The 14668-nt window shown below is 36.6% G+C and overlaps 1 protein-coding gene across 1 annotated transcript in view; it reads right to left on the bottom strand.

Annotated features, from left to right (window-relative positions):
* The window catches only part of GABRA2 (gamma-aminobutyric acid type A receptor subunit alpha2), a 57265-nt gene that overhangs the window by 30204 nt on the left and 12393 nt on the right, over window positions 1–14668 (bottom strand). Inside the window, exon 4 of the mRNA XM_053975775.1 lies at window positions 3051–3118. Coding sequence (XP_053831750.1) covers window positions 3051–3118 — 68 coding nt within the window. The remainder of the gene's footprint in view (window positions 1–3050; window positions 3119–14668) is intronic.

Raw genomic sequence — 14668 nt, 5'->3', positions numbered from 1 at the left:
AACTTATTCTTCCAAGGAAGCCTTTTAAGGAAGAAATTTTAAAAATATATAATATCCCAGAGTTTCCAACATTTACAGAAGAAAATATCAATGAATCCTCTGTATAATAGTTTACATTATTGATTTAGGCATGCACCACCTAAATGAAAAAGTATTACTCATGGTTAAAACTCTAATATCACCTTCATGTTCAACTGAATATGTGATGGTTTGGAAGCTATTATTTCAAAACTCACATGTTGGAATTTTCTAGTTGACTGCTCATATGTTTCAAAATTATTTTATAATTATCAACAGAACAAGCTAAATTAACCCTGAAGCTTGTAGTAATAAGAATTAAACTGTTTTTACTTATCTATCTAGTTATCTGCAAATAAACCTACCCATTAGAGTAACAGCTGCCATTCTGATGCACTGCACTTTGCTTTGGTTAACACCTCTGCAAAGATCTGTTAGAGCTGTAGCATCAAAGGACCTGGCCCCTTACTGCACTGTCTATATGTCTATGCAAACAGACACCCAGAGTTCTCCATACATTTATCCACTGGTGTCAAAAGTGTGTTGGGAGGGAGGGAATAGGCTCAGGAAGCTTTTCATTAACTTTCCATTTAAGCACAGATGACCTGAACAGCCTTAGGTAAGTCTCCTTGTGCCTCAGTACTCATCTTTAAAAGTGGATTAATATCATCTTCCTGTTACACAGGACTACCATGAATGCAAGAATTCATCACTCTAAAGTCATGAGATACTAGACCAACAAGGTCAAGACGTTCATACCATCTTTGTATATAGCTGTGGGTACCTTTTTTACAAAATTATTAACAAAATAAGAATGATTTCATAAACCTAAAATCATTAGGAAATCATTAGGAACCTAATGTTTTCATAAACCTAATATGATTAGGAAAAAACACCTAAGGAAATTCAGCAACATGTACAGGAATAAAAAAAAAAGTTTATTTCTCCTATGAAATGGCCTTTCATGGCCTTTCATGTGAAATCTTACTAGTGTATTTCAAAACAGAGCTTGAAAACTGAAACTGTCGCACACAAAAAAATTCCACAAAACCCCAAAGGAATATATTTTCCAAAGCTATAATTACCTCGTAGTCAGTAAGCAAATAACTTTTAAAATGTTCAATGTACCGTGAAAAATTTAGCTTCATAAACTTGTTCATAACATCATAATATCCCCTGTTTTGTATGATGCATAACCTGGTTTTTTTCATAGAAAAAGAAATGTTGTCTGATTTTTAAAAATATTAATTTTTAATATCTACAGATACACCTAGGTAGTATCTAATATGTCTCATACATAATAAAGAATATTCAAAACACTTCAAAAATAATCTCTTGCAGGATTGGCAAGGGTAGTGTAAGAGATTGAGATGTTAATGGCTAATGGCTCACACTATCAGCCATTTGCAAAAGCAGCAGGTGAGGATGAGCGCAGTAACAGCCCAGGTGCAGAGGGTGTGAGCACCAGGGGATGACCATGACAAAGCAACCTTTGCTTAGCAAGAAGCTAGAGTTTGAGACAGATAAGGGAAGAGGCCAAAAAGAAGCAGATCTTGTGAGGTGGATTAATATGTTTTATCATGCTGATGTCCTTCTTTACACAAGTGGCTCAGTTGCAAAACTCCTCCCCACTGGGGGGACATACTGGGACATTCACACATAGGCCTGAAGATGTTCATCCTTTCTGATGGGGCATAAGGGGCTCAAATGCACTGACTGAGAGGCAGCTGTCATGTCTTAGAAAGTGTCATAAACCATCAAAGATCCCCAAAATGCCCCAGAATAATTTCTGGGGTATTCCACCAGAGGACTACGCAGGATCCACAGTGTTGCAACAGATCCAAGGTGCTGCAAAAGACTGCATAAAACTCCCCATCCCAGGGAAAGTGCCTGGCATTCCATCTATAGCTAAGCATATATAAACCCTCTGGAACTTGTGTTTTGTGGGTTACCCCCACCCCCAATGGATCAAGATACCACTTTGACCAAAGGATATCAAAATTGCAACAATCGAGTCTTGTTACTGAATCCACGGGTGGTGATATCATTCTGCTCTTATCCTTTCTTTCTCTTTCTTTCTCCCTTTCTTCTCAAAATACATTGTCAGCCAGGCTAAATAAATCCTGTTAATGCCTTAGTAAGTGCCTTGTGTCTGGATTTTTTAAGGTTAGCTAAGTTTAAGTTTGCTAAATTAAAGTTTGTGAAGTACTTTCTTTGCCCGGATGTTATTTTAACACCTGTCAAGTATCTTATTCTACCTTAATGTTCTACATTTTGCAAGTAAAAGTTTGTTGTTGACTCTTCTGAGAATTTTGTTCTCTCCTACACATTGCCCAGAGTCAGTTAAACCACCTTCCCCTAAACCAGGCAAGTGAACAAGGATATAACAGGTAAAGTAAGTTTGTCCTTCCCTTTCCTTTTAAAGAAATATATCCATCAGGTCTTTCTAACCAGTGTAAAACATTTTCCCTAATCTCTGTATTATTTGCAGCGAGCCTACAAACAATTCCCTATAATCCAGAGCAATATTCTGAAAGTTTCTTTCTTTTTTAATGTCACTGACTTCTTTAAATGTTTACTAAACAATGCAAATTATCAAGGACAGATCTGTATAAAACCCCACAGTCATGTTGATGACCCAGTTTCCACACAATGTCTTTCCAGAAGTTTAATTTAGATTTGACTCCCATCAGGTCCCTCAGTCTATTGCCGATATTAAGAGTGCTCCTTTCATTTCAGGTTTTCATGCGAGAGGAATCCAATTCATCCATATCAAGATTGCTCCAGAATATAAACCAAAGTACAGTCAGTGGGACAATCAGAAGATTTACTGGTCCTAACTAAACAGCTAACACAGCTTATCATGTAAAGTCCATAAATCAATTCCCAAATTTCAAACTTTGGCACGTTCTGATTTCAGTGAAATTTTTTCAAATTCATCTGCAATAAGTAAAAGAAAAATACAAGTTTAAAGGAAGTTTATATGTATCTTACACCATTTACCCATATATGCAAAAGATTCAGGAACTCACCATATCAGTATCTGACACAGGTCCAAAACTGGTCACATAGATGTTAGTGAAGACTTCAGTAATACTATCTGATATAAAAAGAAAAAAAAAAAAAAAAACAAGCAAACATTTTAAATTGATAGCATTTTTTCTAACTCTCTATGCAAGATTATGGGACATTTTGAACAGGTTTCTCTCCTTGTTTACTACCATGTCCTGTTGTAAATACTGGGGGTTTCTCGCCCATTAACACAAAGGTTAACAAACAAGCATTTGTCCCACAGAGTAGTTTGTTTCAGTTTGTTCAGCTATACAATCACCAGCAACTACACACATATATCCCGTTTCTCTACCCGCAAAAATAACCACAGCATCTTGGAGTTAACATGGAAGGACATTTCTAAACACAAAATGCCTTTGTTGCAGAGGTCTTACATCTGTTATTGCAGATCTCTCCTATTAAAGCCTTTCTTGCTGAAGGCTGTTTTCTACATTTTTAATAGTTTTTTCAAAGAAAAAGACAAGAAAAGGCAATTATTGACTGTACCAAATGTAACAGAACAGCATCCTACTTTCCAATTGGGTGTGTTTTTAAGTGGCACATATTTTAACATAACAGCTCCTTTCCTTGATATGCAATGCTCCTGATACATTGCTGTGGTACTGTGAACACTTTGAAAAAATGTCCTTCCTAATCATTGCAGTCAGACAGCCATGAAATCAGAATATTAGATACTGTACTGCAGGGAAAAATAACTGCTTAGTTTCTATCTTCAGTTTTCAATTAGGCTCAAAATAGAATGATATTCACTAAGAGGGGTAGTATGCACAGGAAATTTCTTAACAGCAGTTGCCAACTACAGCCTGCATTCTAGACATACAGTCAGCATTCTAGACAGTCAACACAAGGAACTCTCTGCCTTAAAGCCAGCTGCTGACTGGAAAAGAAAAATTTGAATATAACTAGGTGCAATTTGACTCATCACAGAATTTCCCATTCCCAAAAATAACACAACTGCCTGTTGTATAAGTGATCCTGCTGTTATATTATGATTATATTTCCATATTTAATAATTATTAAATGTGGGTAGTTAATAGTTTCTGTTTTCCCAAAAGCTGCCTTTTAACAAATACATGAAGCAAGTAAATTTTACTTCTAATTATATTGAGGCCAACAGTATAATCCCTGCTCCTCACTGGGAGAAACCAGTGGTGCTCACTCATGACAGCAGAGTCTCTACCACCCACCAGGAAAAGGCCAGGACAGAGCCATGATCAGTGCATGGGGAGCAGTGTATTTTCAAAGGGATGTAGCTGCAAAGATACAGTGATTTCAGACAACTTCTGGAGCATGGGCAAGGAACATTCATCTGTTCTCATCTATAAGGAAACTTCCTTTTTCAGCCAAATACTAGAATATGGGACCTCACAAAGCCCTTCCTACCAAAAATAATCTTTTTTTCCAGGATCATGTCTGCTTTTCAAGCAAATAAATAAAGACTGACTCTTAAAATTCCTCTGCATGTCCTGAGATGTCTTTATTTGTATGACAGAGACTTCTGGAATCCCTTATGAAGCATCCTTACACAAGCTGAGTTGATTTCTACTCCAAATATCTTACAACCAAATTTTAAGTCAGTGGACAGAAAAAGTGCTGAGTCTGCTCTGCTCTTGCTATTCAACAAGGATGAAGTACAGGTATGGCCGAAGTATCCTACAGAAGCCACAAGTATATTTCAGAGGTCTAGAGACTTCATGCTGCCCGTGGGAGACTCTCCAGAAAAAAAAGATTATCTCCAAATGGTTACCTGGCACAGACTGGAATAAAATGGGAGAGTGACAAGAGAGCTACTCTTCGGGAGGTAAAATGGTGCTGCAGGGACTAATTGTGAAATTTGGCCTGTACTGTGATGACAATACAAAATATTCATTATAATTCCAAGAAAAGCAGTGGGATTACAAAAATATGGCTGACAATCAAGTATCCCAACAGTAGAGTATCAAGGCTAATTTCAAATATAATTGTATAACTTGAAGGAACCCTCCTATAGGCAACAAAGTCACTTTGCAAATCTTTACCTGCACACTCCCCAACCCCCAAATGCTTGGAAACATAGTCCTCTTGTATCCTCACTCTATTGATATGAGTTATTTGTATCTGATTTATTATTTCACACAGAGGAATGATTTTAATATTTGCATATAATAAACTACAGTACATGGAATCTTCAAGCTTGCCTTGCATTTCAAGTTTTAATTTAAAAAAAAATCCCATATGATTTCTAAACTCTTCTGGATCTACTCTTCCATCACAAATGAGCAGAGAAAACAGAGAGAACAAACATATGGACCACAACTTATGCTTTTAGAACAGTCTGTCGATTCCCCCTGTTGGTTTGTGTTAAGAAAGAGAAAAGTATACCAAGGAGGAAATGGCAAATTTTTATATTTTTGCGTCTTATTTTCCAAATTCTGCATAGGTAAGAAGTTTCTATTCATACCCTACCCTCAAGAAAACAAGTCCTTAAAGACAAAAGAAGCTGAAATGTAATAAATCTTGAATTACTTCTGTTACCATTTGTGTTAGCAGCCTGAGTCTTGTGTTTGTTTCTTCCTTGTTACTTTACGTAGTGTTACAGTAAAGGTTCCTCTGAATTAAAAATTTGAACTTGAGGGTTCATAATCAACGTCTACAAAAACAAAAAACACATCATCCTTTTTTTACAACAAATATTGTAGCTATATCTTTGAAGGAGTATATGCTTGTCAAACAAACAATTCAGAAGCACAAAGCACAGTTTCAAATGGGCTCTCTAATCAAAATTCATCCAGCAGGTGTCACAGCCACAGGATTTTTATAACTCATATTCTGTCAAGAACAGCACAAGTCATCATACTTAGCCCACCAGAGATTCAAACAGTTCTGGATCATCAGTTCTTGTGGAAAAGCCAAGGAATATACTCAGCTAAAAGATGTTCATGCAACATGTGTTTGCATAAAAATCTAGCTTGTTTTTTTTGAGAAAAGTTAAGGACAAGCTTTTTCTACTGGGATTATAAAGCTTGTTTCCTCAAGTGACACATAAGCACATAATGAAAAGGCCTGATTTTCAAAAGAGCTTAAATCAATGGAGGCCCATATTGAAAAACAGTCTAGATTTTAAAGAACCCTCTGTTGGGAGGAAGGGTGGCAGATTCATTTATACTTGTGGGCTCTTGAGTTATTCTGAATCACTGCTTTTGAAAGTTATACAGAGAAATGGGAACAGCAAAGGGTAAGGATATAATTTCTATTTAAGATGCTTCTTTTAGGTGAAAAGATCTCAGGCAAAGAATATAACATGTAGCTGCCACCATCACATGAAGTACTTGAAAATTCTACACAAGCTATTAAAGCAGCATTTCTAACTTGCTTTGGTCATAAATGTTAAAAAAGAAGGCCTATCTGAGTTAGATCAGACCAGTTTCTCAGATGATGGAAGCCAAGGGTAAACTGACAAAATATAGTCAATACAGTTAATGATAAAGGAAGGAGGAAAAGCACATCTTGTGGAAGTAAAAAAAAAAAAAAGCAGTAATCATTAAGATCATATTGCACATGGTTCTCAAGCACTGGTTTCTTCTGATTCCCTTTCCTTACTTGAACAAGGAATGGTATCATTACTAGAAAAAAATAAAAATCAGAAGTAAGAAAAAGCAATACATATACCAAATTGCAGAAGATTTATACATCCTTATCTGTCCTCAGATGGAATGTTTACTGTGTACTTTAATTACATCCAGGGTTTAAAAAAATATTAATTTAAAACAACTCCTCTATGAAGATAATAATTTTATTATCCTCAATTTTCCTCGGGAAGCTGAGGCAGAAGGATTGAATTACGTGTAAGTAAGGTGAAGTACGGTGTTTGCCAAGTCTGGTTACAGCTGTCCAACACTAAGTAACCACACTGGAAAATGTCAACATCATTGACTTGTCAAAAAATTAGAAAAATGGTTCAGAGCTCAGCTAGAGTTGGTGTCAGTGCCATCTCCGATTCCTTTATGCCAACTCTCCCACTGTTGGGATCCCCTTTCTGATGGCCTGAAATCCTGCTGACTTGTTCCTCAGCAGAAAAGCTGGCTCAGCTGAAGTAGGCTGCTTGGCAGAGAATTTGCAGTGGCTGAAGTCTAAACCAATCCAGGCTGAGTAATGGAGATAATTAGAAAAGTCAGATGAAAAGGCTCCTCATAAGCATTTACCAGTTTGTGAAAATGGTAAGATTCCACAGAGGCATTTAAATTTTCAATGAGTTCCTTTGGTCTGCTGTCTGACAGCAGTTTCCAAAATTTTTTCGAGTTCTTTCATATATCTCTTCTCAGCTGCCTGCATCCCTGACAGGGTTCCAGAATTCCAGTCTGTGATGTGAGATAGCTAGACATGCAGGATTCTGCATACCTGAGAGCTCTCCCTTTCCTGGAGAATGCTGAGAAAGCATTATCTTTATTGAAATAAATGTTCAGAGTATTTCCCATATTCGAGAATGACCTGATTATTACTCATTCCCCCTCTCACCAAAATAATCTAAAGTCCTTTCTTCACAGAGAACAGGGACAAAACATGTATGGCTCACTCTGTGCATGTTTAAAAGAAGAGAAGAAATGAGTGTGATGACTGCAAAATCTTCAGAAAGGTTCCAGATGTTTGTTTGCATGAAACTGGCTATATTATTGATTAATGTGTCAAGGCTGTTTTCACCAGAAAACAGGCATAGAAGATTGGGTTGGACTTTTTATTCTTTTTAATTTCAGCTTTTATTCAATAAAGCTGTAAATACAGGTTTTGGGCAGCTAAAATAGAAGACAATCTCTTTGAAGTAATCAAAACCCATCAAAAGTCTTCTTGGTGGGATAAAACTTTTAAAGTATACATATGAAGTTTTAATGTATAATATAAAACAAAATCAGACAAACATAATTTTAAATGTAGAATTAATAGTGCCTGTGAGAACATTGAAAGGCTGTAACTGAAAGGCTGCTAAAGCATGCAATAAAAAAAAAAAAGAGAGAAGGAAAATAAAATACTGCTCTTTAAATATGTCAACAACAACAAAAAAGGAGGTCAAGTTGCAGTGCTATGGGAAACTTAACTGAGGATTTCTGAGTTTTTGTGGAAATGCTGTCAAAACTTTGATGTTAATTTAATTATTTTTCTATAAAAATTATTTATCAAGAATTGACATTGTTCTGACATTGTAATATGGTCTCCAGGGGCATGCTTGGCAATGTTGCCCAAAGGCCTTGAAAATGTCATTCATAATACAAGTCAGAAATTGCACAGGTGAAACAGCCAGGGTCTTAATCCATCAAACACTGCTCCAACTCTACATGCTGCCCTTATCTGACAAGCTCCTTAGTGTGTCTGTTGACAGCTCAAGACACTGACTGGCTGGCAGGGAATGGGGGTCAGAGGAGGTCATGCAACACGGAGCTGTAAAAGCAGCAAAATCCATGGGAACACAGATATTTCAAAATCATGTTCTGCCATTTCTTTATTTTTGGTTTAGGTGGTTTATGAACAATTTCATTTATCCAACCACAACTTCATTCATTATCCACTATTAAATTACAACAGCCTCAAAGCCACATATGCTCTACATAAAACCACTTCCAATTTGTAAACTGAAGTAATTTGTGAGAAGAAAAAAATCCATTTCTCCCCTTGACATTGGCACTTCATTTTATCCATGAACTATCAGCAATAAAATTTCTTCCTATGGGCCATGATTCTCTTTCAAATCTCCATCTTTAACAAAGTATATGTAGAGTAAGCTTACCAGTAAGAGCTAGAAACACCTCTAAGTATCATATCAACAGTTGCACTCTTGATTCACATTGGTGTAAATGAGATCAGAAACAAGCACTGTACTTAATTTCTCATGGTGTTGACTAGAACAAGAATATATTCTGGATAAAATGTCTGGAAGAAGAGACAGGAATTGACAGCCAGTAGGCTAAGAGACCTCAACTGACTTACCTCTGAAGAGCTGATATCTATTAACAGATATTATATCGCTTATTAAATTAATGGCAGCTCTATATAAAGTCTGTCAGGGGCCCTCCAAAGGCCTATTCAGGACTTATGAAATTCAGCAGCCCTGTAAAGCAGTACCATAAATACTGTTATGTCATTTACACTAACTACTAGGGCTGCATATAAGCTCACTCTTTTATTTCAGCAAAGCAGTATTCATTATTCTGAAATAATTAAATCTTGTTCAAAATGACAAGAATTTGCTATAAGACACTAATTCAGTTTAACATTAGTGTTTCTTTAGAGTGAGACTTTTTGACCATCACAAAAACACACTAACCTGGAAAAAAGAATTTAGCTTAACTGTCAACACCCTTCTCTACTGTAGCAAAAAATATGACTTGCGAAAACATTCTCAGATATGTTTTTAGCTAAACTAACAGCTTTTTTAGGTGTAGGTTACCCACAAAATGAGCACAGAATGATATGTAGGCACATCTGCAACACAAATAACATGATATATTATCATAATCAGAATTTACTCTTTGTGCTGTATGTAGAAGACACTGGTGCAAACTGCCTTAGCACCATTACCAGATATAAAGGAAAAAAAAATTCTGTGCTGAGAACATTTACACATTACGAAGATAATTTTCACATGTATATGACAAATTTGAGGTTTAACTCTCAGTCAAAAAGAAGAGCGCAGATGACACACACAAACATTATATTTACTACATTTTCTTCTCTCTCTCCCAAGTGACCTTTGATTTGTAAACCTTATTACTTCAGATCACAAATTTAAATTTTCAAAGGGTCCTATGAATGAAGAACCTTGGATACAAGTGATATTTGATGTGCACTTTTAACTTTATTTTATACTTTCTCCACAAATTTGAGAAAGTTGCTCAAGGATAATGCTAAAGACTGATTTTGGTGCCCAATTATCTCTTAAATTATTGGACAAGCTGCACAAAGCTCCAAGTTTCCATTTAAATCAATCAAAGTTAATCTGAATGTCTCTGTAGTCCAGATCATAATGACTAAATTTTGCACTTATATTTGTCTGAATCCCCTTTATTCCTAAATTGCTGTCTAACATTGTCAGTACCTAAAATTCCCTGGCTGCTTATATTTCTGCCTTAAGGCAAAAATATCCCAATGCTGCCAAGCAGCCTAAAGAACTGGCTCTCAACCAAGTCCCAATGAGTTCCTCAAACTATAAATAATTACAAATTTACTGAGCCAGTAAGATTTTGAGAGACAAAGCAAGAAAACAAGCAAGAGACTGATTCCACAGCCTAGCAGTACTCATGGGATAGAGCAGACTTAAACTGAAGCCTCTGCTCAAGATCTAATTATTTACACAAAGTAGAACAACTCCTTCCAAAGGCTGAGGAAGCATGCTGTGTCTTAGAAAATTCACTTTTGTGGTCAAGACAGAACCTGACACACAGTAACTGAGTTCACGTCTCTGCTTTAAATTAGAGCATGCACTTGACAAGAGCTGCTCTCTATTTTAGAGGTTTCCATTAAACCTGACCATCAGCTTCTCTCATGGCTCTTTTCAGGAAAGGAAGAATGACATGAGCTCTAGAGAGGGAACACCACTGTGAACAGATGAAAAGGAGATTGGTAAAGTTTTCACACCAAAACTTGGTTGTTTCACATGTGTTGGTAAGGAAAGGCTTCAGCTGCATGCTCCTCTTCAGCATTTTCAATTACTTAGCTTGACAGATTCTTACTCAGTTTATTGACTTTAAGAATCACATTTGTAGACAGTTATGCCAACACCATCTCTGAGATGTGCCAACATGCCCAGCTTTGCCCATGTTCCACATAGGATGCCCAGCTGTTAGAAGCAATGAATTCCAATATATATGTGGGGTCCAGGAGATGTGAGAACTGACAAACCTAAGCCCTCAGTCTTGTGGGGGCCAACTGGCCAAAGACCATGAATGCCTCTAAAGGCCAGCAGGAAAGTCCATGTTCTGACACATACATAGCTATTTTATACAAATAAATAAGTAAAACATCTCTAGTGGAAGAAGCCACTTTCTCAGAATGATTAAAAGCCCCGTGTCTACATAAAAGGTTTGGAAAGTGGGAAACATGGATTCAGATTCCTTTTCAAATCAGGTAGGGAGTAACTGAGACGTTTAAGCTGGAACGTACTTTATCCCTGATGAGAAGGCTGCTGTACTGACTGGTGCAGCTCCTATCACATTGGGCCAATCAACCAACTAGTGTACAGCCTGAATCCTGCCACTACTTTAACATGAAAGAGACTTCAAACAACCCAAAAGTGCGTAACTTAATTGGTTCTTTGCACTGGAAAAAGAAGATATTTAGATACTCTCACTCATTACTGTTGAACTTCATAGACTTTTGTCACCTCCGGCAACATTTTGACAATCTCAGAGGTATTGACTGCCAAGTGATTAAGAAAGCAATTAACTATCTAGACAGCTTTTTGGATTTTTTCCTTATAATTTAAACACAGTATTCCTCCAATTTATGCACTCCTTGTAAAGGTATTAATACAATATGGATGCTTTGGTTATATAAATACTTGTAAAAGTAAAAGCTGGGTAATTAAGAACATTAGTGCTGACCATTAAAAAGGGAGAGACAAAATGTTGAAAAGAAGTTAATTAAATCATTGGGAAGAACAATCTAAACACATGGCCAATATGAAACCTGTTCCCATAAGACTACCATGAAATCCACCAAATCTCCCTTTCTTCCCTTTTCATTACATACTCACACACCATGAAGAAAAAGAAAATAAAAAGAAAAATAACTTAAAAGCATGCAACTCTAAAATAAACTACCAGTGTGAGGAATTTTTAGTTAAAGTTGCACAAAATGTTCAGTAGAAACATGAAATTGAAAACATAGTTGAGTTTGGCTGGAAGAAATGTGATCTTGCTGAAACAGATTACTTAAATGTTGAAGTAAAAAGAATTTAGCTAACACACAACACATTTGGCAGCAAACCAAAACCACATGTCACATAAATGAAAAATAAAACATCAGCACTAAATCTTGTCCCTTTAGACACTACAGCTTCCATCAGGATGAGGAGTGTTTATAATTACCAGGCTGAGTAATAAATATGACTACTGCATTGTTTAGATAACTGGATGAGCATGATGGAGCTAAAATGAACCAGACTGTCTCAACACTCTCTAAAGAATGAGACAGAGGAAGACAAAAAGAGCACTCAAACAAGTCTTGGGTATCTGGAAGGGAGCAGACTTTGATAAAGTAGAGCAGTAATTATTTGAACTGACCTGAATTGGTGTCATCACACAAGTAGGGGGGGCAAAGCTTATTACTCGCATGAGACTGTATTTCTGTCAACTCTGCTTAGAGCTTTGTGCTACTAGAGAGAAAATCATAACATGTAGGTAAGGCAGAAAAATTTCCAAAATTATTCCCAATTGCAGAAACTTATACTCAGAGGTCTTTATGTCTCTTCTTTTTTTTAAATTTTATGACCTCAGTACTTAGAGTCATGGAACACCTTGGCAAATTCTGCTGCATTACACTTCTAGGCTAATTTCAGATTTAATCTCTGCGCTTTATTCCAAGACATGGCATTTATAAATCATCCCATTTAATACACTCACTCTGACAGTCTCTCCTGCATTTCAAACCACAGCTACCCCTAACAGCAGTATCATTTTTAAAAAGTAGCAGTATCCAGTTTCTTTGTGTAGTCATAACACAGCCAAGTCTGGGTTTCTTAAGAAGTGCTTTTATTGTATAGTGGCTATTGGCTCTTCAAAAACTTAATTTTTGTTGCTAGCTTATTTGCTTGCCCATCACTTATATAGGCCCAGCTGCTTTTCTAACCAAGATCACTCATCCTAGATTTTATCCAAATTAGATTTCAGAAGCCACTTTGGTTCACATATATATATTAAATACATAACGTATCAACTTGCCAGTGAAAGTACAAGTTTTGAAAAGACACTGTCCTTCAGGACCTTCCCACATTCTAAACATTAAAAAAACCCCTAAATTCTCATAATTTCCTGGAAGAACATCAGAAGTCTTCTGCATCGAGCACCTGTAAAATGGCCACAGAACTCAGTAGGATGGCCAAGAAACTGTGATAATACATAGATATACACAGAGCATTTCATTCTTTGGCTGCACACTACTTTTCTAAGCTAAAACAAACACTGTCACAGTGCTTATTAGTCTTGTTAACTATTAAATGAAAAATCTGGGTAGCATGCCAGAGTCCACTGAAGTCAGTGAAAAAGTCTTTGCCTAGTGATTACCAGCTTCAGCAGAAGCCTTTGGATTAAGTCTGTCTCTGTGGTCAGCCACAGCAAAAAAGTTGCCACCCTGGAGCTGACAGAAACTGTGATGAAGCTCTGGGAAGGACTGTCTTGATTGTTCTGTGGCAAGCACTCACGTCACCAGAAGCTGGCATCTTCCCAAGGCTTGCTGCTATCAGAACAAAGCATGAAACTCACATGTTCCAAATTTCCAAAGGCTGATGGAGGTCCTCTAGAGATCAACAGACATAAGAAAGCATTGAAAATGAAGATCCTTTCAGACAGATTAATTTTAATGTCTGTGCTTAGTGTCTGGGTATTATAGTCCTGGATTGTATAGTCATTAAAAATGGAACTGCAGCTCTTTTATCTTTTGCTAGCCTTGTACTTTGCATCCAAGCATGACAGGAACCAATGGTAGAAAGAGGTAGTAGTGCCTTTATTTAATAGAGCTGCATATTAGCAGGCACTTTTAATGCATTTTTTTGCAGCAGGATCCTCAAATATATTTTTTATAGGTAATGCTCTATGAACTTCTATAATAGTATTAGACAGCATTCTAATCCTTCTATCAACCAGGAAGCAGTTCCTATTTCAAGACAGGTAAAATAACTATGAAGTATATGAAATTAATGTTTATCCAGACTACTCTATATTCTCAAAAAAAGCTAGCCAGAGAAATTACTAAAATCAGCCAGAGGTTGTGTGGATAATAATACCCTAAATTCCTACCATGCTTAAGCACACATAGACACACACTTTCCTCACACGTTCCTGAACATCACAGCTGCTGAAACACAGGGAAGGAAGGAGTAGAGTTACAGTTTCAAGACACAGCACAAATCAGACTGGCTGCCAAGTTGTCTTTAATTTTTTATTCTTAACATTTTTTGCTAGGCAGGACAACTCCAGGGATGGTCATGGGTAATGCTAAACAGAAGCCTCGACAAAAAACGAGATCATAGCTTAACCCAACAGCAAATTATTTTAATACTTAGACAAGCATCTCCCAAATAAGCAAAAAATACTGGCATGGACAGTAATGAAGCAATTTTTAAGTTTCATTTTAATATATTACAGAGTTGTCAGTTATTCTTCTGTTATCCAGTTAATACTAAAAAGGTCTTAATCTAAGGCTGTGCCAAGTGTCTACAAGAAGTGTATTGTAGCACTCAAAAGACCCAGAGCGAGTCACTTGAATGTCTCCAAGTTACTTTACAGATAACAATGTTTCCCAGAATCTCCTCTAAAACATGCTCCCGGGATACTCCTAGAGCTTGGATTAAGCAGCCTCAAATTTGTTTTTTATTTTTGCCTGTGACAAGAGAATT

Source organism: Vidua macroura, chromosome 4 (genome assembly GCF_024509145.1).
Source record: "Vidua macroura isolate BioBank_ID:100142 chromosome 4, ASM2450914v1, whole genome shotgun sequence".
Lineage (NCBI taxonomy): Eukaryota > Metazoa > Chordata > Aves > Passeriformes > Viduidae > Vidua > Vidua macroura.
Note: the sequence above shows the minus strand (reverse complement) of the source record. Positions and strands in the feature narration are given on the sequence as shown.